The sequence below is a fragment of the Apus apus genome, chromosome 4 (assembly GCF_020740795.1).
Source record: "Apus apus isolate bApuApu2 chromosome 4, bApuApu2.pri.cur, whole genome shotgun sequence".
In the NCBI taxonomy this organism is placed as follows: Eukaryota; Metazoa; Chordata; class Aves; order Apodiformes; family Apodidae; genus Apus; species Apus apus.
The window spans coordinates 112,908,921-112,930,998 of NC_067285.1; the positions used below are offsets into that span (position 1 = coordinate 112,908,921).

The following is a 22,078-nucleotide window of genomic DNA, read 5'->3' on the forward strand; positions in this document are numbered from 1 at the left end:
GCAGCAACACGTGGAATCTCAGTTCTCTACCAGAACCCACAGAAAATCAGGAGTGTTCATTTGATTATAAACCTCCTGATAGACAGTTCTCAAAAAGCTGCAAGGGATTTGAAAGCCATCCCCTTGGGCTCTCCACAGGTAGGGAATCTCCTGCTGGTAAACTAGGCAGCTCATTGAGGGAAACCCATTGTGAAAGGATTTGTTGCAGAAAGACATTTAAGATTAATCTCCTAGTTGGGCAAACAATTCCAAGACAAAGATGAAGATAAATTTAAGAGCAAAAGAAGAAACAATAAAGAAAGAACCCACAGCACACATGCCAAATGGAACAGCAAACTGAAAAAAAACAAAAACAAGCAGATAAAATATATCCAAAAATCCCAAACCAGACTAGGGCCTTGGGGCCCTTCAACACAACTGCAATTTCTCATGCCAGCAAAACCAATTAATAAGTCAGAGGAGACCAAGCAGAGGGATTTGCTTTGACAGACAAAAAAAATTATGCTGCAATATCTGTTGGGCCAGCTTTAAAACAATGCAAGAATTCAGATATCCCCAGCATTACACTGGGATTTCTTCCTTTGGATTTTGCAAGAGGAACTAGAAAGTCTCCTGGTTTGTGTCTTATCAGGGAAAGCTCTTGGGTCAATTAAAAACCTCATCATCCATTGGTGGAATTTAATCACTAATCCCCTTGGAGCAGGCACTGGGCACTCTCCCACTGCCACCAAGGAGGGTGCAGAGGGCTGAGAGCCAAGAGACAATGTGGGGCTTGATAAGTAGTTACTCTGAACATTGATGGCTGAGCTGCATTTCATGGGGATTCCAATAATCTTTAGGTTTGGATTGGGTCTACACAATCATCTCATTAGTCACTTAAATTAGCCAGGAAGAAAACTCATCTGACAAAACCACCTCACTGAAGATTCAAGTGACTGAACCACAGGCTGCTCACGGGGTGGGCAGGAGGACACCAAACACAACTGGGCTATGCCAGATTTCCTTCATTTGCTTGTGCAACAGGCTTGTTCCACAGACTTCAAAGAATGAGTAAACCCATGGATTTTCATCAGTGAGCTGTCTCAGAGGTCAGCTATTAAAAATGACAATTTACATGGGTTGAAAGCAGAACGTAACCAACAGCTGCCATCATGCCTGCTGCCACCACACTCTCCATCAGAAACCTCTACATGGGAAGGGACCAACTCATTTCCTTATTTCTTCCTCTTAATGTTGTCTCTACAGAGGAAGCTACTAAACCTATTTTCCCTCCCCCCCTAGTTTGTATTCTATGCATTTACATTCTGCAATGCATTATAGGCCAGAAAAATGGCTTTCAGACAAATTCTAACCTACCAGTTAGGGATGGACTTTCTGGAAAGCAGTTCCAAGGAGAAAGATGTGGGAGTCCTGGCAGACAGCAAACTATCCATGAGCCAGCAGTGTGCCCTGGTGCAGAATCCTGGGGTGCATAAGGAAGAGTGTGGCCAGCAGGTTATTTTCCCCCTCTGCTCTGCCCTGGTGAGGCCACAGCTGGAGAACTGGGACCAGTTCTGGGCCCCCCAGTTCAAGAGAGACAGGAACTGCTGGAGGGAGTCCAGGGGAGGGCAACAAAGCTGACTGGGGGGTTGGAGCATCTCCCTGATGAGGAAAGGCTGAGGGAGCTGGGACTGTTCAGCCTGGAGAGGAGAAGGCTGAGGACAGACCTTATCAGTGCCTGCAAGTGTCTCAGGGTGGGTGCAGGAGGATGGAGCCAGACTCTGCTCAGCAGTGCCCAGGGACAGGACGAGGGGCAAGGGGCACAAGCTGGAACATGGGAAGTGCCATGGAAGTATGGGGAGAAACTTCTTTAGGGTGAGGGTGACAGAGCCCTGGGCAGGGGGGTTGGACTGGATGATCTCTAGAGCTCCCCTCCAACCCTGACAATTCTGTGATTTTTCCAGCAACAGGGGAAAATCACAGTATGCTGGAAACCAGAACTTGTAGGTAAACAGAATTGTTTTGGATGGAAAAGACCTTTAAGATCATCAAGTCCAACCATTAACACAGCACTGCCAAGTCCACCACTAGATCATGTCCCTCAGCACCACATCTACACATTTTAAATACCTCCAGGAGTAGTGACATGTGCTCCTTTGATTTACTTCCTAACTGGCTAAAAATCTGGGACATTATCAAATAGGTTGGTGCATGGATTGGACAATAACAACCCTTTGAGCTTCCAGACTAGTCATATATTAACATCCATTCACTAGAAATCCTTCTTGGGCTTTTTTTTTTTTTGGGGGGGGGGGTTGGACTAGATGATCTTTCGAGGTCCCTTCCAACCCCTAGGATTCTATGATTCTAGGATTCTATGATTCAGCTCCTCAGTAATTAATAGAGCTACCAATTATTGAATATCCAGGAGGTTTGTATCAACATGAAATATCCAGGAGATCCTTACAAAGCACTGCTTTGGTGCTGCAGCCAAAGCTACTCTCACTGCAACGATTTAAACTCAAACCCAAGTCTCAGCTTTTTCAGTTTTAACTTTGCTGCAGCTACTATTGAGAATGCAACATGGGTAAGAAAAAAAAAAGTCAGCTGGCAAAAGACAGACACAGGCCATGAGCAGAGCCCCCAGATATGGTCAGAAACAAAACCATCCTAATTACTAAGGATACAGAAAACCATATGTATGTGCAAGATCTCAGGAGGAGATAAGGGAAAAGCTCAACTGCAAAGAGCAATAGTATCAAAAGATGTTTCTCTCCTGAGAAAGGGGGGAAATGTAAGTGTTAAGGGAAACCAACAAGAGAGTCTGTGTGGTTGGATTTTGCTCCCCCCAATTTAGGGGATTTTAAGGATGGAGCAGGAGCATCTCTTGGTCTCTGTAACGAACTGACGGATCCAAACAAGTGGTGCCAAGAGAAACAGCTCAATGATTACGTAGCTCTGTTTCAAAACAAGCAGTTTTGAAACTATGTGAAAAGGTAACTTCTTGGTCTGCAGTTTCCTCTAGCCCCGATTCAGTTTTTTGGGTAAACCTTCAAGAATCTGAGTGCATGGAACTGAAAGCACTGCCTGGCAGAGGGATGTGAACATTCACACAAGATGTGCTGCCCGTATGTTCTGTGCAGAAAACACATGAACCTTCAGTTAAACCAGGCAGTAGAAGGTGACTCATCCCTCAGCAGCAACTGAACTCCTGTAAAAGGTCAGTTTGTAATGAGGAACAAGAAGGACAGCAGATTTGAGCATGAAATAACTGAGAAACCCACTGTATTTTCTATCATAATTACCAGAGCACTCAATACTGCATATGCAGGCTGAAGAGAAACTTGCAAGCAACCTCCCCTCCTTCCCCCAAACCATGCAGAGGGTACACCAGGAAAGAAGCACACACAGTCTCATCAAGTCCTTAACAGTAGCTCTAAGGTAGCATCTCCTTAAGACAAATGAGGAAGCTGAACAATAACCCAAATAGGGCAGAAATAAATGCTCACTGCCGTGGCACCAAGGTGCATATCTCCTAGGAGAGCTTTGTCCAGGCAATGCCACCAACTGCAAAAGCCTGCTCTAAAAACACCCAGAGAGCTGCCTTTTTTTTTTTTGTTTGGACAGTTTGAGGAGGACACTGTGTCCTGAAAGGGCTTTTCTAGAGCCTTTCCACTTAAGAGCCTAGGACAGACAGCTGCCCATGTGTTCTCTGTGGCAGGAGGGTTTGGCATAAAATAGGGAGCTCCAGAAGACAGCCCACCTTTGTCCTTCCTTCAAGACCAGCAGCATTTCTCCCCAGGCCCTTACACTGCTCTCACCCAGAGGCTTAGTCATCTCACCAGGTTCCAACCTGGACTACCCTCTTATATTCCTAGCCCTCAAGAAAGACAGCAACCAAAGCCCAAGGCCACAAGCAAGCCAGGTAAGGTAAGGAGCAGGACTACCCACACCTCATGCCCTCCAGGCAACTTGCCAATACCACAGGAATAAAACCTCCCTGAGGTCAGGCATTAATTTCTGCCCTTTTGCATCTCAATCCAGCCTTCAGAAAAGACCTCTTACTCAAGGTAAGTGTACTTGCTTCCAGTTTTATCCTTTCACTCCTAGAAATTTGCTTCATATAACGCTTCCAGCAAAGGCAAGCAAGCCAGGGCCAAAGGAAGTGTTGTCAAGAGCAATGCTGGATCCACTGCAGCTGACATCTGGCACACATTCAGCTTCCCCTTCCCAGATGTTAACCTAAGACTTGGCCCCCTGGAACAAGAAAGATGAGCTCTGTGACAGCTACAAGCCTCTACAGGCCTAAATAACTTGAGCATTTAAGTCTTCTGCTCTCACCAGTTGGAAGTCTTGAGCACTCCAAACACTTCCCAAGGGCAAGAAGCCCTAGACCCTTAAAGACTACATCATAAAGAGGCTGATTTTGAGCTCAACTCTCAAAATGTTCTCTTCTTAGCAACGCCTCCCAGATGCTGTTTCTTCAAAACCAGTAGAGAAGTTGGGACTAGACTGCACTTTGACTTTGGTTGTATGATATTTTGGCCCTTTTTCAGCACAATATCTGAGAACTCAGCCACCCTCGTTGAGGCAGATGATACAAGTTTCCAAATGCCACAACTTAATCTTGCTTCAAAGAAAAACTGTAGAGAGCATTTTGCACTAGAAGATGCAGTTACCAGAGCCATCCAACATTTGCCTGATGCTCTTGGCAGGGTGTCTCCAAAGGGATCTGACACCTACACACCATCTCCACTCCAGAAAAAGACAAGCAACTACACCTGCCAGCCCGTGTTACAGGAAAACATCATGAAAGAACTTGAAAAACAAGGAGCCACCCAGAATAGTCAGCGATGACAACGTGGAGATGATTATTTACTGCTTTGAATATCTAGAACATCTACAGGATTGAAAAACGCAGATTCTGCTTCCAGTACAAGATTACACAACCACCATGCAAGGCTGTCTTCACATGCTGCTTTGGCTAAATAGGTTTTTTGTATTGCCTGTTCCAAGTTCTCAGCTAGTCCTGTAGCTCAGCTCTCCCTCCAGTAAGGGGATAAAGTTAAACAATACTTGCCACTCTCTTCAAAGAAGTATCCATTTCGTGACATCGCTGCTGGTGGAGACTCTAAAATGACAGAGAAAAAGGAAACGTAAGAATCATCAAGATGTTGAATGTTACCTTACTGTTAAGATCACTATTAAGCCTGGATTACAGCAGAAAGTCAGCCCCAAAATACTGCAGGAGTCAGATTTACCTGAATGTAGCAACTTTCAAATTTTGTTTGTTTGTGGACTTGAGTGTTTAGCAGAATATCCTAGACAGTCACTGCTTGAAAAAAAGTTAAGTAGTCTCAGACATCCTGAGCTGGGACCACAGAACAGTAAGACTAAAGGTCAGGACAAGCCTAATCATCTCAGTGACCTATCAAACCTGAAGAAGTGCGTCCAAAATTAACACCAACTAAGCATCTACAAGGCTTTTATAAAAACAGTACAGGCCATAATGAAGTCTGAGTTTTATCTTACGCTTGGATACACCCCAGTTTAATTTCAGAAATAAAGTCCCCAGTTTGGATGAGAGCAGGACTTCACATCCTATTCTGCTGCTTCTAATCATTAGGATATCCCAAAACAGTGCTTGGCACTTGAAGATAAGCACCAGAACATGGTAGCCTTCCTTAGCCTGCTTCCTGAGCTGGGGTCCTGCATCAAACACCATCTGCACCAACAGGGTCTCCTGAGGAAGCCACAAATTGGAAATGACCGTGACCAAGAGCAAACCCACACACACAGCAGCACCAGGACCAAGTCCCCACAGTTCATTATGGAACATACTTTGTTAGTGACTCAGTTCTCTAATTAACTGCTGGCAAATTGGCTATCTACCATGAAAAGAGATATTCAAACAGCATCAGAGCACCTGCTTTCAGGTATCCAGGTCTGGTACCCAAACCCAGCCTGGCTGATTTCAATCCTAACAGTATTTGACAGCTCAGACTGTGTAGGCTTGAAGCACCAGCTTTCCTGTACAGGTGCATGCCCCATCTCATGGTGAGCCAACAGAGCTCTTTATTTCAAGCCTCGAGCAAGTCACCCAAGCAGTCCCTTAAAAAGCTGCTCGGAGATGCTGCCTCTTTATAGGCTTCTTCCCAGCCAAAACGCAATCAGAAAGAGGAATAGATTTGCTCTGTCTATCCCCACTTCATTAGGCTAATCAAACATTACCTACGCAAGCCTGGGATGAATTTGGGCCAACAAGGAAAGAGGTTTTGCCTGCTTTATTGTTCTACAGATTAGGCTTCCTGCTTTTCGTTTGAGGTATGAGACGATTTCCCAAAGACCCTTTCTCTACCCCATAACTTTTGGCTTACAGGTTGTGTGTGGGTTTGTTGGTGTTTTTTTTTTTTTTCTTCCCTTTCCCTTTACAGTGTGCCATGTTTTCAAGCATCATAATTCATCCTGGCCCACTGGGAGCCTTTGTGCTCCAGACGGATACAAGTCACACCGCTGACGGCAGCACCTTCCAGCCCCAACACTTGTCACAGCCCAGTGTGGCTCAGACCTTTCAATGCAGACAGCATTTGGCTGCACAGGTTCCTGCAGGAACACCCTGATGACCATTAAAAAAAAAAAACAAACAAACAAAAAGACACCACGAAAAACCTGAGGGCAATTCAAGTGTCTGGTCCAAGAGAGAAACACAATGTTCCAAGTTCATCCCAGAACAATGGGTTGGAGGAACAACTGCACCGTGGCCAAGGGGCACCCATTACACGAGTCAATTGTTTCCCTCCACCTGGAAGGGAAGGAGAAGATCCATCCAGACTGATTAGCATGCTAATGATCAAAGGAAAGTTTTTAAAGAGGCTCTTATTGTGTAGTGATTGCATTTACGTATTTCAGAGAAACAAACAAAACATGCCCAGGCAGACAGGGAAGTACCCAAGGAACTGACATTCCCACCAGGATGGTACAGCAATTTCTCATCTCTATCACTGCTTCTGAGGGAGCCTGAAGAAACATGTTCATCCTTCACTTGGTGAAATGAGACACTGTTTGCTTTAGCTGAACACACCTATTTCCAGGGGTTGATAATGCCGAATGAACTTAGAGTTGGTTGCTTTCTTTGGTAGAAATAGCTTCTAACTGCAGCGTTGCCTGGGCTTGACATCACACCTTTACAGGGGACTCTTTGGTGGCTGCTTGGACCAGGCATGAAAAGGGCAAGGCTGGGGTATTACAACAGGCAGTGCCATTTCATTAGGTGGCACTTGTTCCTCTGAGTCACTAATGAGCGATAGTCCCCTAGGCAACATGCTCCATTATGTTGGAGGTGCTGTTTTTTTCAGATGAGTCATAAAACAGAGGTCCTAACCTCGTAATTAAAGATGCAACGGCACGTTTGGGAAAGAAGAAAAAAAAAATACAGAAGTCAGGCATTCACCCTACTATGTCCTGGCTCAAGTCCAGCCCTGGTAGTTTGTCTTTTCCCTACGTGATGCTGTCCCATAGCACCAAGGGGATTCAGACTTCAAAAACAGGCTTGTTGGAGCCTTTGGAGAGACGTAGCCCCTTCCGTGCAGACTGTAACACTACCAGGAATGGTGTGTAGCCTGCCCAGGAGGTAAGAGGTGATGAGGTGTTTACACAAGTCCAGACACACGCTATGGGACTAGCTTAAAGGTCAATGCATTAGCAGAAATGGAGGGAGGAAGGGTAAATTGGGGGCTACATCATCTCCACCTCAGACAATCTAGAGAAGGTGGCATCCGCCTAACCCCTGGATTGAGCACAACAAAGGAGACAGACTAGGGGGAGATTCATCTCTCCTCCTCAGGCATCAGCCCCATGATTCCCCCATCCTTCTAGCACCAGCAAGCACAGCTTCTGTTTGTGCTGCTAGCTAAGGACACGGCCAGTCAGGCTGTGCCTAAGTGCAGGCTCAGTAGCAGTCAGCAGGGCAGACACAGCAGCGTATCAGAGGCTCCACATGCCTCTCCTTTCACAAGGCTGATGAGGTTTTAATATCCAAGGTCTTGGCTCCTTAGTCATGTTTTGCTGAAGACAGGAGCAATGGGTTCAAGTTGTACAGAACTGACACAAGGCAGAGTCCTCTTCTCTTTAGCAAAGAGGCACACACACGCACCAGCCTACCCTTCCTCTCACCATCTCACCTCCAGCTCTTGAAAAAATAGCTCAGCCAAGAGGCAGTTCTAAAACTACAGTAATGAACACAATTGTTTAGCTTGGGGAAGCCTGGGCAGGAATAAGAGTCATCAAATACATGAAAGATCAACACTACAACAACTCCAGAGGTTGGCCTGAAGTTGCAGAAGTGCTTCTAAGAAGTGTAAGTCAGCCCCTGCATTAGCCTTGGCAGGCTGGAGGAAGAGACCCACAGACTGGGGAGCAGTTTAGTCCCACAGGGTGGGAGCTCCCCCTCTCCACAGCAGCACACCACTTCCCTCTGTTCCACCAAACACATCTTGCCAGTTCTCCTCCCCCAGGTTTTCTTTCATATTTCAGCAACATAAAAAAAATATCCAAGCAATGCAATTTCAGCAAGACATAGAGTCAGGCTTCTAGAGACAAAGCTGGAAAGCACTGTCTTGTGGAGCCAAGACACACAGCACAGCAAATTCACTCTTGTGCCTCTAGTATCTCTCACTAAAAGGTCCATGTCCTCACTCTCCAGACTCTGAAGACATGTCACCCAACACCTACAAGGACAAACAGGTTCTCTAATTGCTCCCCCTGTCCAAAGGCAGAACAAGTTGCCATCTTTCATTCTCTGCCAGAAAGCATGTGGTGTAGCTCTTTTGACAATCCAAGCAATGCTCTTCATTTTTAAGAGTTAATTTACTCCAGCAAGTAAGTTCCTACTGCCACCCCAGCTTATCCCCTACAGGGATGTCTATTAGATGAGACTAAATTAGACAGGCATTAAAAGTGTCACCACTTCACTTCCTTTTTCACAGAAAAAGCTTGGAGTAGTTTCTCATCCCTTTCTGAGCACTGAATTCCAAGGTAAGAGCAAAGAGCCCAAGCACCTAAGTCCTGCAAAGTGGAAAACAAAGCCTGTTTCTCTAGACCCATGGACACAGCTGCAGGTTCCCCGAGTCACTGCCCTTTGATTTGAAGCTCCTGCAGTGACCCCAAGAGCCACCAAGGGGGCAGGACATGAAGTTTACCACTTAACTGGAAGGACAGTCAAGTTTGCTGCAGTGTAAGGTGGCTGGTCTGAGGACCAGGACGAAACGAATGATAAACACTGGAAGTATCAGCCCAGAAGCAGGTACACTTCCTGATTTCTTACATTCTTACCATTTTTACATTTGCATTGAAGAACAAAACCAGACAAAACCCTACCGTGCCAGCCTCCATTATTAAATTCCTGTGGGGAACGTGTCTCAGATCTAATAACCATCTTAACTCTCTTGTTTTAAGGTTAGTAATAAGTTCCCTTGAGCCTTGCAATATTAGTGGATTACAAATAAAAACGCATTCTCTGGATACTTTGGTAACTCAATTACAATGTTCTGCTGCTGGCATCTTCCATGTAAACAGCCCTCTGCAGCACAAGCCTTATATTGAAGCAAAACAGCTCTCTAATAAACTTTCTAGAAGTGGTGCCACAGACTCCAGCTCCTATGACTTGTCTTTAAGTTCCAGCATCTTGATATGGAAGAGGAGTTTGAGACAACACCACTTTTGAAACACTTACTAGGAAGGTACTTTTGCATTTCCAGGCTCTTTAATACTGGCTGCTCTTGGGTTGTCTCTGAACACAGGCTGCCTGGTTCATCTGGAGCATTTAGTTACTCTAAGTACATATCAGAAAACATTAGGTACTTTAATCACCTTTAACTCAGGGTGTGCTCCAATATCCCAGTTTCCACCACCTCCATCTACACTGCTTTTCTGAGGCTCTCAGGGCATTTCTGAAACCCATCAGCAAATGCAGCATTGTTCCTTAAAGTTGAGAGAGACCTTGAGACTCTGAGCAAGAAGTCACAACAAATAAGTAAGTCACTTGTTCAACTGAAAAAAAGCCTTTAGATTTGCCCAGTTTCCTCCCCCTTTCCAGTTCTCAGCAGGACAAAGTGAACAGCCATCCCAGTTACCTGGAAAGAAGTGAACTTTCCAGAAGGCATGCAGGGCTTTAGCCTTGAAGCAATTTTTTGGCCACTTCAAGAAGACTTCCAGGAGTGTTTCAGTCAACACTAAAAGTGTCCATCACTACCATTAAGTAGTTGGGCACCAGCTTCTCCAGCTTCTTCCAGAGGGACCTTGACAGGCTTGAGAGTTAGGCCCATGCCAACCTCACAAAGTACACCAAGGCCAACTGCACTGGGGTTGAGGCAATTCCAAGCACAAATACAGGTTGGGCAGAGAATGGATTGAGAACAGCCTTGAGGAGAAGGACCTGGGGGTGTTGGTTAAGGAGAAGCTCAGCATGAGTTAGCAACGTGCAGATGCAGTTCAGAAACCAGGTGTGTCCTGGGCTGAATCAAAAGAAGCATGACCAGCAGGCTGAGGGAGGTGATTCTGCCTCTCTGCTCCACACCTGTGAGACCCCAACTGGAGTGCTGTGTCCAATTCTGGAGACTTCAGCACAGGAAGGACATGGAGCTCTTGGAGCAAGTCCAGAGGAGGCCATGAAGACAGTCAGAGGTTGGAGCAGCTCTGCTCTGGAGACAGGCTGAGAGAGTTGGGGTGTTCAGCCTGGAGAAGAGAAGGCTCCAGGGAGACCTGAGAGCACCTTCCAGTGCCTGAAGGGGCTCCAGGAAACATGGGGAGGGGCTTTGGACAAGGGCAGGGAGGGATGGGATGAGGGGGAAGGGTTGCAAACTGAAAGAGGGGAGATTTAGGTTAGACATGAGGAGGAAATCCTTCGCTGTGAGGGTGGTGAGACCCTGGCCCAGGTTGCCCAGGGAAGCTGTGGCTGCCCCATCCCTGGAAGAGTTCAAGGGCAGGTTGGATGGGGCTTGGAGCAACCTGGTCCCATGCAGGGGGGCTAGAACTAGGTTATCTTGAAGGTCCCTTCCAACCCAAACCATTCTATGATTCTATGCTTCTCCATGTGATATGGACCACATTGCAGTTGGTTGCACTACCTCAGACAGATGTGGGACCAAGTCCAGCTTGAACAAGTGTATTGTCTAATCCAAGACTTAGATCTGGGCAAAGATGACAAAGCAAACTCTATTTAAGGTTCCACCAGACCTTGTAATTAATATTAAACTCTGAGCTCACTTCTCATTCTTTTTCTCCACTCCACCATGAATCAACACCACAGGACAAGGGAGGCTGCAGTTGTACAGGTCAGCAGAGAGCTACACCCAGGTTCCTGCAATCTGGGAGAAGGGGAAAGCCACAATTTATGTGCTTCACACACACTTAAGATCCAAGTGATGCTGCTCCTCTCCTCCTCCTCAGCAGAAAACCAGAGAGTCTTAAGAGAAAAACCACACACACAAGGAATAATATCCCAAGGGAAATCTGCAGGAGAGGACTTTTTTTAATTATGTGGAGCAATGACTGAAAGGAGCTTGCAGCTGAGAGTCTAAAAAAATCTGTGTATGCAGCAAGAGCTGAACAGCAGGAGGACAAGGAAGCCTCAAACTCCTTTTGCAACATAAAACTGCATCACCACAGAACAACAGGAGAAGAGTTTGACAGGGAGCAAGTCGCACTGACTAGCTGATCAGGTCCAGATATATCAACATTGGAGGACTCTTTCACAAAGCACAGCTGTGCTCCTAGAACTTGAGAGCAGTTTTCAGGGAAGAACCAAGCAGCGAGGTCTCCTGGTGGAGAAGTTTGCTGCAAACCCTTTCAAACCATTCAAGTCAGCAGGAACGAATGGACAGCAACGTGCAAAAAGCTATTTTGCTTTATGTTCCCACTTCTCATTTCTCTCTACACCTTAAGCAGCTGATCCCTTCCCACTGCCCTCCATACCTCAACTGGGAAGCACTGGTGAAAACACAGCTCATACTGGCACGGAGATGAGAAGCTGTGCTGCTGTTCTCAATGACAAGTGACACACAGAGCTTGAGATTTTATCTGCTCTTCTCTACCCCTAGAGAGGTGTGACCAGAAGAAGGAAAAAAAACAAACCACACAAGCCAGGGTTTCAAAACCCATCACTGTAATTCAAGGAAGTGTAAGATGAGTAAGACAGGCTTGTTATTTCTGGGGCACTTTCCTGCCTAAGCATTATGGTCTGTGAGCCCTGCTGCCTGTGGCAAGCCAAAAATGGAGACATGGCCCCAGAAAGCACCAGTTTGCATTGATAAAGGTGAAGGAAAACATAACAGAAAAAGCCTGAGGGGTAAAAGGACCTTTTGTAAGTCATTAAGTGGAAAATGGCAGCACTCAGCTACCTTCCCAGGAGTTTTATTTTGAAGAGATAAGAGTCAAGATCAGTGCAAGGATTCTTCTTCACTGCAGCTTTAAGGCCTTGCTCCCCTGCGAGCACCACACGTGCCTTCACTGCCCAGACACACATCCATCCACATCAGCCCTGGCAGAGGCTAAAAGAGGATAAACCCTCCTTTCATGAGCCACACCAGAGCCCTGTCGCTCCTCAACTTGTCCTTCACTTATCTCAGAGATGTAGCTGCAGGGAAGGGCTAAGCTGAGCCCCAGGACAAGCTGTCCAGCTCCCCAAAGGACCAGCTGTGTTCCTCCTTGCCCCAGTCATATCCACATGCCCATCACATGTATAAATATCTCCCCAACACTGCTTTCTACAGCACTGTTTGAAGAGGAAAGAGTTAACAAGGTACTGGTGGTCGTGGTGAAAACCTGAGGACACTCCAGCCTGTACTCACAGGGAGAGCATCCTCCCCTCTGTCTATACCCAACTTCTGCACTGCTGGCCCCCACTTTTCTTCTTGGCTTCTCCTCCTCCTCATGAAGCTGTCAAGCCTTTGGAAAACACAGCCAGGCACTGAAGGATGGACAAGGGGCATGCCCAGAGGTTTCATGCCACATGCCAGCAGGTATTGACAGCACTATGTAATAAAGCAGGGCTTTTTGTTGGAGACCTTTACCCAATTGGGTTGTTTAACAGATTGTCTGCATGCAAACACCTACAAGAACTCAACTTTCAAGGTCTGGAAAACAGTCTAGAAGAAGACAGGCATGACCCAGGAAAGTTTAAATCTACTCCAAACCCCTCACCTTGGTAAGCTTTTAGAAGATGATGAAGGGTTGGCCAGAGCAGACACCAAGAAGGAAAGTGCTTTTAAGTAGCCCAATCCACTGGCAGGTTGCTGCTTTAGCCAAAAGACTTGGACCTGCAGGGACACAAGCTTTGCCCTCCTTCTCTGTAGACACAGTCAAGACCTCCAGCAATCCTCACTGGAGAGGATCTTGGTTAGCAAAAAAGTACTTTTTAAGTGATGTATGTTAACATCCTCTTCTTGGCACAGAATCGCATCCGTGTCACTTGCCTCCCCTGCCCCCCACTAGAAGCACCCCTGAAGGATTTTCACCCCCTCTTTGCTTCCCACAAGGGTTTCATATCCCCAAGCCTCCCATTCTGGGGATTAAGAGGTCTGGATTTCCTAAAGCATGTTGAACATCCCTGGGAAGTGTCCATTTCTGATTTTTGAAGGAAGTGACAACAACCCTCTGACATCTGCCAGGCTACCCCATGGTGCACCAGCCACTTGGACAGGAAGCTTTGCTCCATGGATCAACCTGAGCAGTCTCCTCCACCACAGCACGACCACCCCGAGATGCCAATCCCAATCCAGGTGGAAAACACAACTTTACAGCTTCATGGCTCAGCAGGCACTAAGTAACAAATGAGGGATTGTACACAAGGAGCTGGAGGTTCTTCTGCTGAAGGGAGATGGTGTGAGGAGGTCTTAAATCATGCCACAGTCACTCTGGTAAATGAAACCCCAGAACTCATTTTCACAGTTGCTGGCTGTGAAAATAAAAAGCATCATGTTGAAGGGATAAAGCAGGAAGGATCCTCCTGCCTGCTCAGTCCCAGGCAAACACACACCCACACACAAGCTGAGGGACCAGACATGTCTCTGCTTTCAAAACATATTCCTCACTGCACCGAGTTCTCCTCTTCACCCCTTCCCCAGCTTCCTCCAGAGCACCCATCACGAGACCATCTAGATAAAACACCACTGGCTCCAGCAGTGACAAGAGGCCTCCCTTCCCAAAAAAAAGAACCATGCATGTGGATTTACCAGCAGCAGCGGGCTTGGCCAAGGTTGACTCCTCACAATTTAGCCCACCTGAGCAATTAATATCCAAGGGTGCCTCCCAGAGGTGAGCTGCAAAAGGAAGCAACCCTGTAAATTGAGAGCCCTGCAGCTGCTTGTTAACAGGGTCTTTGTTTTCCCTCCTCCACCAGGTTTCTTGGGCAGCATTTTGCAGGTGAGCAGGACAAGCAGAGAAGTGAAGGAACAATGACACATTGGGACTTGGCTGGTGGACAGAACATTTGGGCTATTTCCCTCTTTTTTTTCCAGTTTGAAGGGGGGAGACTTCATGCTGTTGGACCCTCCAAAATGATTTAAGACTTGCAAGGATTTCTTGCATAAGTGCTACATAGAGAGGAAAGAAAGCAAATAACCTCCAGAGATCCCACAAGCTGGCAAAGGCCCAAGAACAGACCAGTTGAGGCTTTTCAGTAGGCTTTTCCTGAAACATTTAAATAATTTAGAAAGCATTAACTCTTACTGACAGCTTTCCAGACAGCTCTTCCTATCAAAAAAGCCTCATCACTCTTAATCAGAAGATACTGCAACGGCCCCAAATCTTGGTCAGGGTAGAAATGCGGATTTAAAAAGGGGGCAGAGATATTTCTTTTTCTTCTTTGCTGAAATGCTTTTCTTTTTGTACAGGCTGGTCTTCAAGAGGCCACCACCTGCTACTTATCTGCAGTGGTACTGTGTAAAACTAGCAAAACAGTTAAGAGACAGTCTGACAACATTTCACTTGACTGGGGCTTCTCAGAGGAAGGAGCTGTTCCCTACACCGGTTCAGTTGTGTTAAATACTGTAAAAATTAAGGAGCTGAAAGGTATAAACTAGCTACAGACCTCGTTTGGAGTTACATGGATGAGATGCTCCAGCACCACCAGTTTCACACTCCAGCATCCCCCCAGGATCATGTTTTAGAACATAAAGTGCACGACTATCAAATTTTTATCCCCCGATTGCTACCAGAAATGAAAACAGCTGCTAAAGAGGCAGCAGTGGCTGGGCCAAGCTTTGCAGCAAAGTTATTCCAGCCCCCCTTCTCACCACCACCACCAGGCTGAAGGCACCTGGATGAAACAGGAGACCAGCTCTAACTCACCCAAAGCTGTAAGTTTGATCAAACCCAAAGTTTATACTGGAAACATGGAAGGACACAGAAGAGCAGCAGAGAACCAAGCCACCTGATCACCAAATATGTTCAGTTTTGGCTCCAGGCTTTTTCCCCAGGAAGAAAAAAAAACCTCCCCTTGCTACTAAAATGAACACAGCCCAAAGGATACCCAAACAGCAGCCCAGCTGCCTCTGCAGCCTCAACCCTCCTTCCAGAAACAGGGATTTCAAATCACAACAGCCTTGGCAGGATCACAAAAATCAGTTTCTCCTCTAAGAGCCACAAAACAGAAGCAGAGACAACACCAACACCACAGGCAAGGGGAGAGCCAGCAGCACCAGATCTGATTTTACTGTCCATCATCAACCAGAAATCAGAATTCCCTGATCCAGGGGAGAAAAAATTGCAGGCTGGCAATACATGACAGAGTGATATTCATTAGGGCATTGTTTATGGAGCGTCTACATGGCTTCCATGGCTACAGCAACAGGGGTGATGCTCAACAGCATTTTAGACAGATTATATATATATGCATTTTGTTTTCACTCAGCACTGCACTTTCCCCACGTGAAACATCAGTATGTAAAGCCTCCCAGACAGGCTGTTAAAATGCTTTAGCATTAATTAGAGAAAAACCAGAACAGGTAAGATCTCTTGGTGCTCATTTCCACATGCAGATCTTGCAACTAAATTCAAACCCTGAAAGGCAGCACTCTGCTCCATGTAAACTGAATTCAGGAGGTATCCATCCCTCCATCCTTTAACACTACAGCACACAGACATCAGCACAGGCAAGAGAGATCATCGCTAAGCAGCAAAGCCCACTGAAAATACATCAAGTACTGCCTCACTTTACTGATTTAAATAATTAACAAGCTGGCAGAGCTGGTTTTCTAGATTTCCTGTCTAAATGCACTGCCCAGCAACAGCAGTGCTTCAGTTTGGGTTTGTTTGCTGTTGTTTAAAACCACAACTTACCTGCACTACTCCTTTAATAGAGATGCTGCTCAAACAGCCCCAGCTCCCCTCCGGGCTGCTCCCCCCCCCCAGGAGCCACCGCACTTGGTCCCCAAACACCACTTGGCTCAGGTGGCCGAGGTGGCTGCTTTTTCAATGGCTCCAAGATTCATCCATCCAGAGCATCTTTCTCCCTCACTTCCAATTGGCAAGCGGCAGAGGGGTGGGGTGGAGAAGCCTGACCCATCAGCTCCCAGCTGGGCACCTCCAACTCTCCCAGGCAGAGCAGGGATGCTGGAAAGCCACAAACTTCCCCAGCTCCACATGCCACCGCAGCCGAGGTGGCCGAGGAAGAGCTTGGGCTCCTCCAGCCCCGCTGCTTCTCCCTGCTCTTTGGCAGCAAGGATTGAGGGAAAAAAAATAATAATAGAATAATTAAAGTGACCCTGCGCTTTGGAGCCGGCGGTTGTCGCTGGATGCTGAGGGGAGGAAGCTCCTGAGCCTCCTTAAAAAGAAAAAAAACCCCCTCACACACCAGCTTTGTGGCAGCCAGGCTCAACTGAAGTGAGAAGACAGTGTACCTTGCTGAAGTCCGGGCAACACAAGAGGATGTGAAGATGCAGGAAGAAGAAAGAGGAAGGGAGGGGAGAAAAAAATATAAGATTGCTGCCGAGAGGTAAATGCAGCACGTTTCTTAAAGATGTAGCTGCTGTACTCGGGTGCCTGCCCCATGGCAGGGCTGGATGCTGCTGCTTCATTTGTTGCTTTATTTCCCAGAGTGACAGCTCGAGCAGCAGGGGAAGGGTTAATGATTCAATGAGGAGCCTGCCTAAGGGAAGGAGAAACAGGGCAGCAAGTCCGTGCTCCAGCGGCAAGTTGCAGAAAACAAGAGCTGAAACAGACCTCACCTCATCCGAGGAGGCTCCTCTCCCAAGCCTGCCTGCCCAGCTCTCCACGGCGCGGTGCCTAAAAAGCTTCGGAGGGAAGATGCCACATTGCCTACCCCCCCTCCTCCCTCCAGCCCCTTCTACTGCTTCACTCGCCTTACAATTCAAGATCCTCGTAACAATAAGCTAAGTCTCCCCAAGCTGGATAGTTAAAGCCTGGAGGAACGGTTCCGTGCTGGCAAAAAAACACACCAGAACAAAACATGGGGGTGGGAAACCCACCGAGTCAGCCTTACAAAAGGGAAATCCCTAAAAGATGAGCAAATAAGCAGCAAGTTATCCGAAGGCTGGCAAGACCCCTTCCATCTCCAAGTCCCTTCCAGCAACGCTGACAATTCCTGCCCGTTTCCCAGCGATGATACTTACCAGGAGGCAGCCAACGTTTCCCAGGGCAGGGCACAGCTCGGGAAGAGGCATCGCTTTTCGCAGAGGGATTCAGAGCCACATACCCCTGGGTTTGCAGTCCCTGCTACAGGCTTGTTTCCGCTGCACAAACCACAGGCAACGCATGTTTTTAAACACCTCCCACGCGTTTTCTTTGCCAAGACTGCTCATCCAGTCTCCTCTATTATTTTGTTGTGTTGTTTTTTTTTTTTTTTGCATGCCACCTGAGGAGCTTTTCCAGGTGAGGCGCATCACATCCAGACTGATAAAAAGATGGCAAGGGAGCGTACCGTGGTTCATCAAGAATTTGAGGGGGGGAAGAGACCTTTGGAGGTCTCTAACCCCACTCCTTGCTCCAGGCAGGACCACCTTCAAAGCTCCATCAGGCTGCTCAGGACCTCATCAAGCCCAATACCTTCCCCAAAAAAAGTTTTACAGGCAAGACTCCTTGGGATCAGCACTTCCAGCAAAGCTCAGCTCCTAAAGTATCACCAAGTTTCCCCACATAGACTCTTGGCAGTAAAGTTTTGAGCCAAGCTGACTGTTTTGAAGTTATTTCCTTGCAGTGAGACAAATCTGCAATAGAGGATCTTAATACCTTCCCTTATACCCACACCTGATACCTTTCATAAGTTGAAAGGACAGAAGACAGCATCACAACCCCAAAGGTGAAACAAACCTGCCCAGCCTCCAGCAGGTATTTCAGGTTTCAAACGCTGCCGGATTCATTTCAGCAAGTGAACAAGGCTATGAAACAAAAAACTGGCCAAGATCAGTTTCTATTTTTGTTTTTTTTTCCATGCTGAGGTTGTTTATCAGCTCTCCCTGGCCAGCCTGCCCGGGTGTAGCAGGGACCAAAGCTGCTCCTTGGTGGAGAGGACAGCAGCCAAGAGCGCTCCACTAGGAGAGGTCCAAGAGAAGACTGCCTCAATACAACCATGCCAACGCATCTACCAAGTTCTACTGGCCTTGCTTCCCACCTCACCCACCACCTCCAAAGCCCCCTTTAAATCTTGGTGGGCTTCTCTGCAACCCCCCTCATCTCCAGTCCCAAAGCCCTTCAAACCCATCACGCACCGTCCACCGGCCCGGTCCACCTCTGTTTCCCCAAATGTTGTGGCCATTGGGCCAAATTCTGGGAAGAGCCAGCACTTGCCCCAAACTGGCCGTAGGACGAGCGGAGGAAGGTGAGTCGGGGGTAGCAAAAAGAAGCTGGCTCCATCAGGACAGAGAAGAGAGGAGAGCCAGGTACGAAGCAAACCGCGTCTCCCTTCACCTCCTTCAGCGGGTACTGTTGGGACATGCAGTCCGAGAGCCTTCTCCCCAAGAAGTTCCTTTTTGGGAATTAGTGCAAAAAAAATAACAGGAGGGGTGGGGGAAAAAAAAAAAAAGAAGAAAAAGAAAAAGGAGCTGCTGAAGCAGCCCCTGCTGCTGCTGTCACAGCTCAGCAGAGCACACTGGAAAGGCTGTGTCTCCAGCCTGTATTTAAACGCCCCTCTCAGAGAGCAGAGATGCAGCACAGGAAGAGACAAATTCCAGCTCTGCGTCGGGCTGATAAGCCAGGTTTATAATATTCAAGAAGTATTGGCATTACTACAGTTCCTCCTCCCCCCCCGCAATGAGTATCTTGTGCAGTAGCTGCTCGTGCACAATAAGCAAAAAAAAAAAGCCCAATCCCTAAAAAAGAAAAAGAATCAGCCTGATCCGGTGGGAACAGCCAAGACGTTGAATAAAACAAACACACGTGTGGTAAACCCTGGGGATGCAATTAGGCTTCGAGCAAGGGGAAGAGGCAGTTAACTCCTGGAAAAGGAGGTGGCAGAGGGAGAGGAAAAGGAGAATCAACCTGACGCCCAACTGGGTGCTCCTCGGGGTGCCCTTTTTTCCCCCCAGGGGAGCAGCCCAAGGGGCAGCTCCCACTGCTGCAACCTGCCTGCCCCAGCACCCAAAGGGGAGGAAGGTCACCTCATCTTCAGCCCCCAGATTGTCCCCCTCCTCATTTTCCACTCCTTATCTGCCCCCACGAGTGGGGAGAACACCCAGCAGTAACTTGCTTAATTACCTTCACTGTTCAAAACTCACGCACACCATCTTGAGACAAAGGGTGCCTGGCTCCAAGCACTGACCAGCTGAGAACCTCCCTCCACCAGTTTCAAATCTGGTTTTCCCCCTGCCAGAGCCGACATTAACCCCCATCTCCATCCCTGCCACCAAGGTATGGCTGCAGGGATATCCCTGGGGCAGCCACAGCCCCACAAGCCCTTCAGCTGCTGTTTGCAATTGGTCCTTCAAACCTAGAGAGCTAAAAAGCACCCATGGGGAAGGAAGTTGCTGCTCAACACAAGCATAAAGTCAGGGCTTCCCACTCCAGTGGCTTAAGTCAGGTTGTCATACTTTTCTCCCCATCATCTTGCAGCTCCTTTGCAGGGCACTTATGAGGAATGAAACTGGACTCTATTCCCTCCATGCCCTACCCAAATCACAGCTCCCACTGGTCCACCACAGCTTGCAGATGCTTATTCAGAGTTTGGTTGAAACCTTAATATTTGTGGGTTTTTTTAATTGCAAGTCAGAGCCAGGGATGTACTTAGAAAGGGAGAACAGAAAAACCCATGAAGCTGTGAGTGACAGCTAAGAGCTTTGATATCAAAGCCAGCACTGACAGATGCAGAAGCTACATGGTGCTGCAGAAAGACTTCATGGGGAGCTCATCCTAAATCATACTGAGAAAGTTACATTGCATTATTAATAGAGAAGAGGTTTTCCCATTTCAGCAGGTCCTAGCACAAACTCCTGAAGGAGCTGCTGCTTTGCAGACTTCACGATCACCAAACCCTGCTGAGGCTCAAGTGAAGATGAACTTCAAGGAATTGCCTCAGCATTCCCAGTTTTTAACCTTTCTGCTCTGCATCCTTCACAGTGGACTCCTTAACCCCAGCACCTCATCATGCCCCAGCTGCTGCTATCAGCACAGGTAGCTTGGCTTTAACATATGCTGAATATCCCCTGGTGTGCTTGGCAGTAATTTGCATATTTAGAGGGTAGATGACAGTTTCATGATGAGTCATTGAAGTGTCCCAGGGAGTTGTTTACTCCCAGAGAAACCCTACATAGGGAAACAGGGCTTTTAGAGAAGTGGCTTCACATTAAGAAGGTGCAGCTTTGTGGTTTTGCATTACCAAGAGGTAACTCAGGTGTCACCCGAGCTAGAGCAGTGGAAACCTTTTGGAGAGTAATCACTGGAGCTTCCCAGAGACACCCAACACCCACAGCACAGTATTAGAATTAATCACTGAATAAACCACAACAGTTTTTCCCCTGGGTAATGAGATTTAACACCTGTCTTTAGGCATAAATTACATACACAGAGCATCCCCTCAGTTCTGCAAGGACAAGGTCTGAAGTTTCAGGCTATTTAAAGAAAAATAAACCAGCACCAGGCTAAGTCAAATAACTCTGGACTAAAACCCAACTTTGCAACTAACCTCAAGGTCCCCTGCAAGAAATCTCAAACTTGTCACTGACCCTTTTTTTTTTCTTTAGGACAAACTAGAAAGCTCCCATTTGGGATCCTTTTGCTTTCAAAACCAAGATAGCTTTGTTTCCACGCTGACTCGACGTAAAAATAAAGCTTGCTTGATCAACTGCTTCCAGCCTTTAAAATGACTGACTTCCACTCCCCAAGAAGTTAAGGCACTGCAAGTTTGCAGAGAGAGGTATCTCCTGCCACTGGGGGAGTCAAGCAAGTGCTCCGCATCGAATCCCAACCCGTACTTTTCCGAGCGGTGCTCACTTCAGCCAACTGAAGGGCTCAAATTGCCAAGGAACGACAGAAGAGCTGGGAGAAGGAGCTCCTCTGCGGTACATAACTCTCAGAGAGTGGCAACTGTGTAAAAACCACAGCTATTTGAAAACCAGAGGGCTCTGGCTGAGATGGATGAGCCAACGCGTCTCGGTTATAGCAGGGGACGGCGGCTCGCAGGGGTGGCAGCAACGACTGAGGTCACAGCGTAGACAGGAGTGCAGCACTGCACCATGTTTCCTTCCAGCCTCCAAAGAAAACTCCCAAACCAGCCACAAAACCAACTCCAACAGCAAGCCAGGTGAGATGGGTGAAACACCGCTTGGATTTATCCAGCCCTGAGTCAAGCAGTTCAGCCGGCGCATCAGGCACAGCTTTTGGGGGACAGTCAGCCAGCCAAGGAGGGACAAGGCTATGTTGACACCTCAAGAAAGCACCACAAGGTCTGCAAACATGGCATGTTGGGGAGCAAGTTGTATGTTCCCAAGAGAGACTGTTCACACTCATACTGCTGAGGGACAGCCAGTCCACACCATCAGGTCTCAAGACAAAAATAGAATGGTTTGGGTTGGAAGGGACCTTCAAGATCATCCAGTTCCAACCCCCTGCGTGGGCAGGGACACCTCCCACCAGCCCAGGTTGCTCCAAGCCC

The 22,078-nt window shown here is 47.4% G+C and overlaps 1 protein-coding gene across 3 annotated transcripts in view; it reads right to left on the minus strand.

The window, feature by feature from the left end:
- SLC4A11 (solute carrier family 4 member 11) overlaps positions 1–18,987 on the minus strand; it is a 98,969-nt gene extending 79,982 nt beyond the window's left edge. For 2 of the 3 annotated variants that reach the window (XM_051617320.1, XM_051617319.1), the window contains exons 1-2: positions 18,702–18,987; positions 5,060–5,110 (exon numbers count right to left, since the gene is read on the minus strand). In XM_051617320.1, coding sequence (XP_051473280.1) covers positions 5,060–5,110; positions 18,702–18,927 — 277 coding nt within the window. In that variant the 5' untranslated portion in view covers positions 18,928–18,987. Of the gene's footprint in view, positions 1–5,059; positions 5,111–16,314; positions 16,354–18,701 lie in introns of those variants that run through there. The other variant, XM_051617321.1, reaches the window with a different exon arrangement.
- Positions 18,988–22,078: the final 3,091 nt, after the last annotated feature.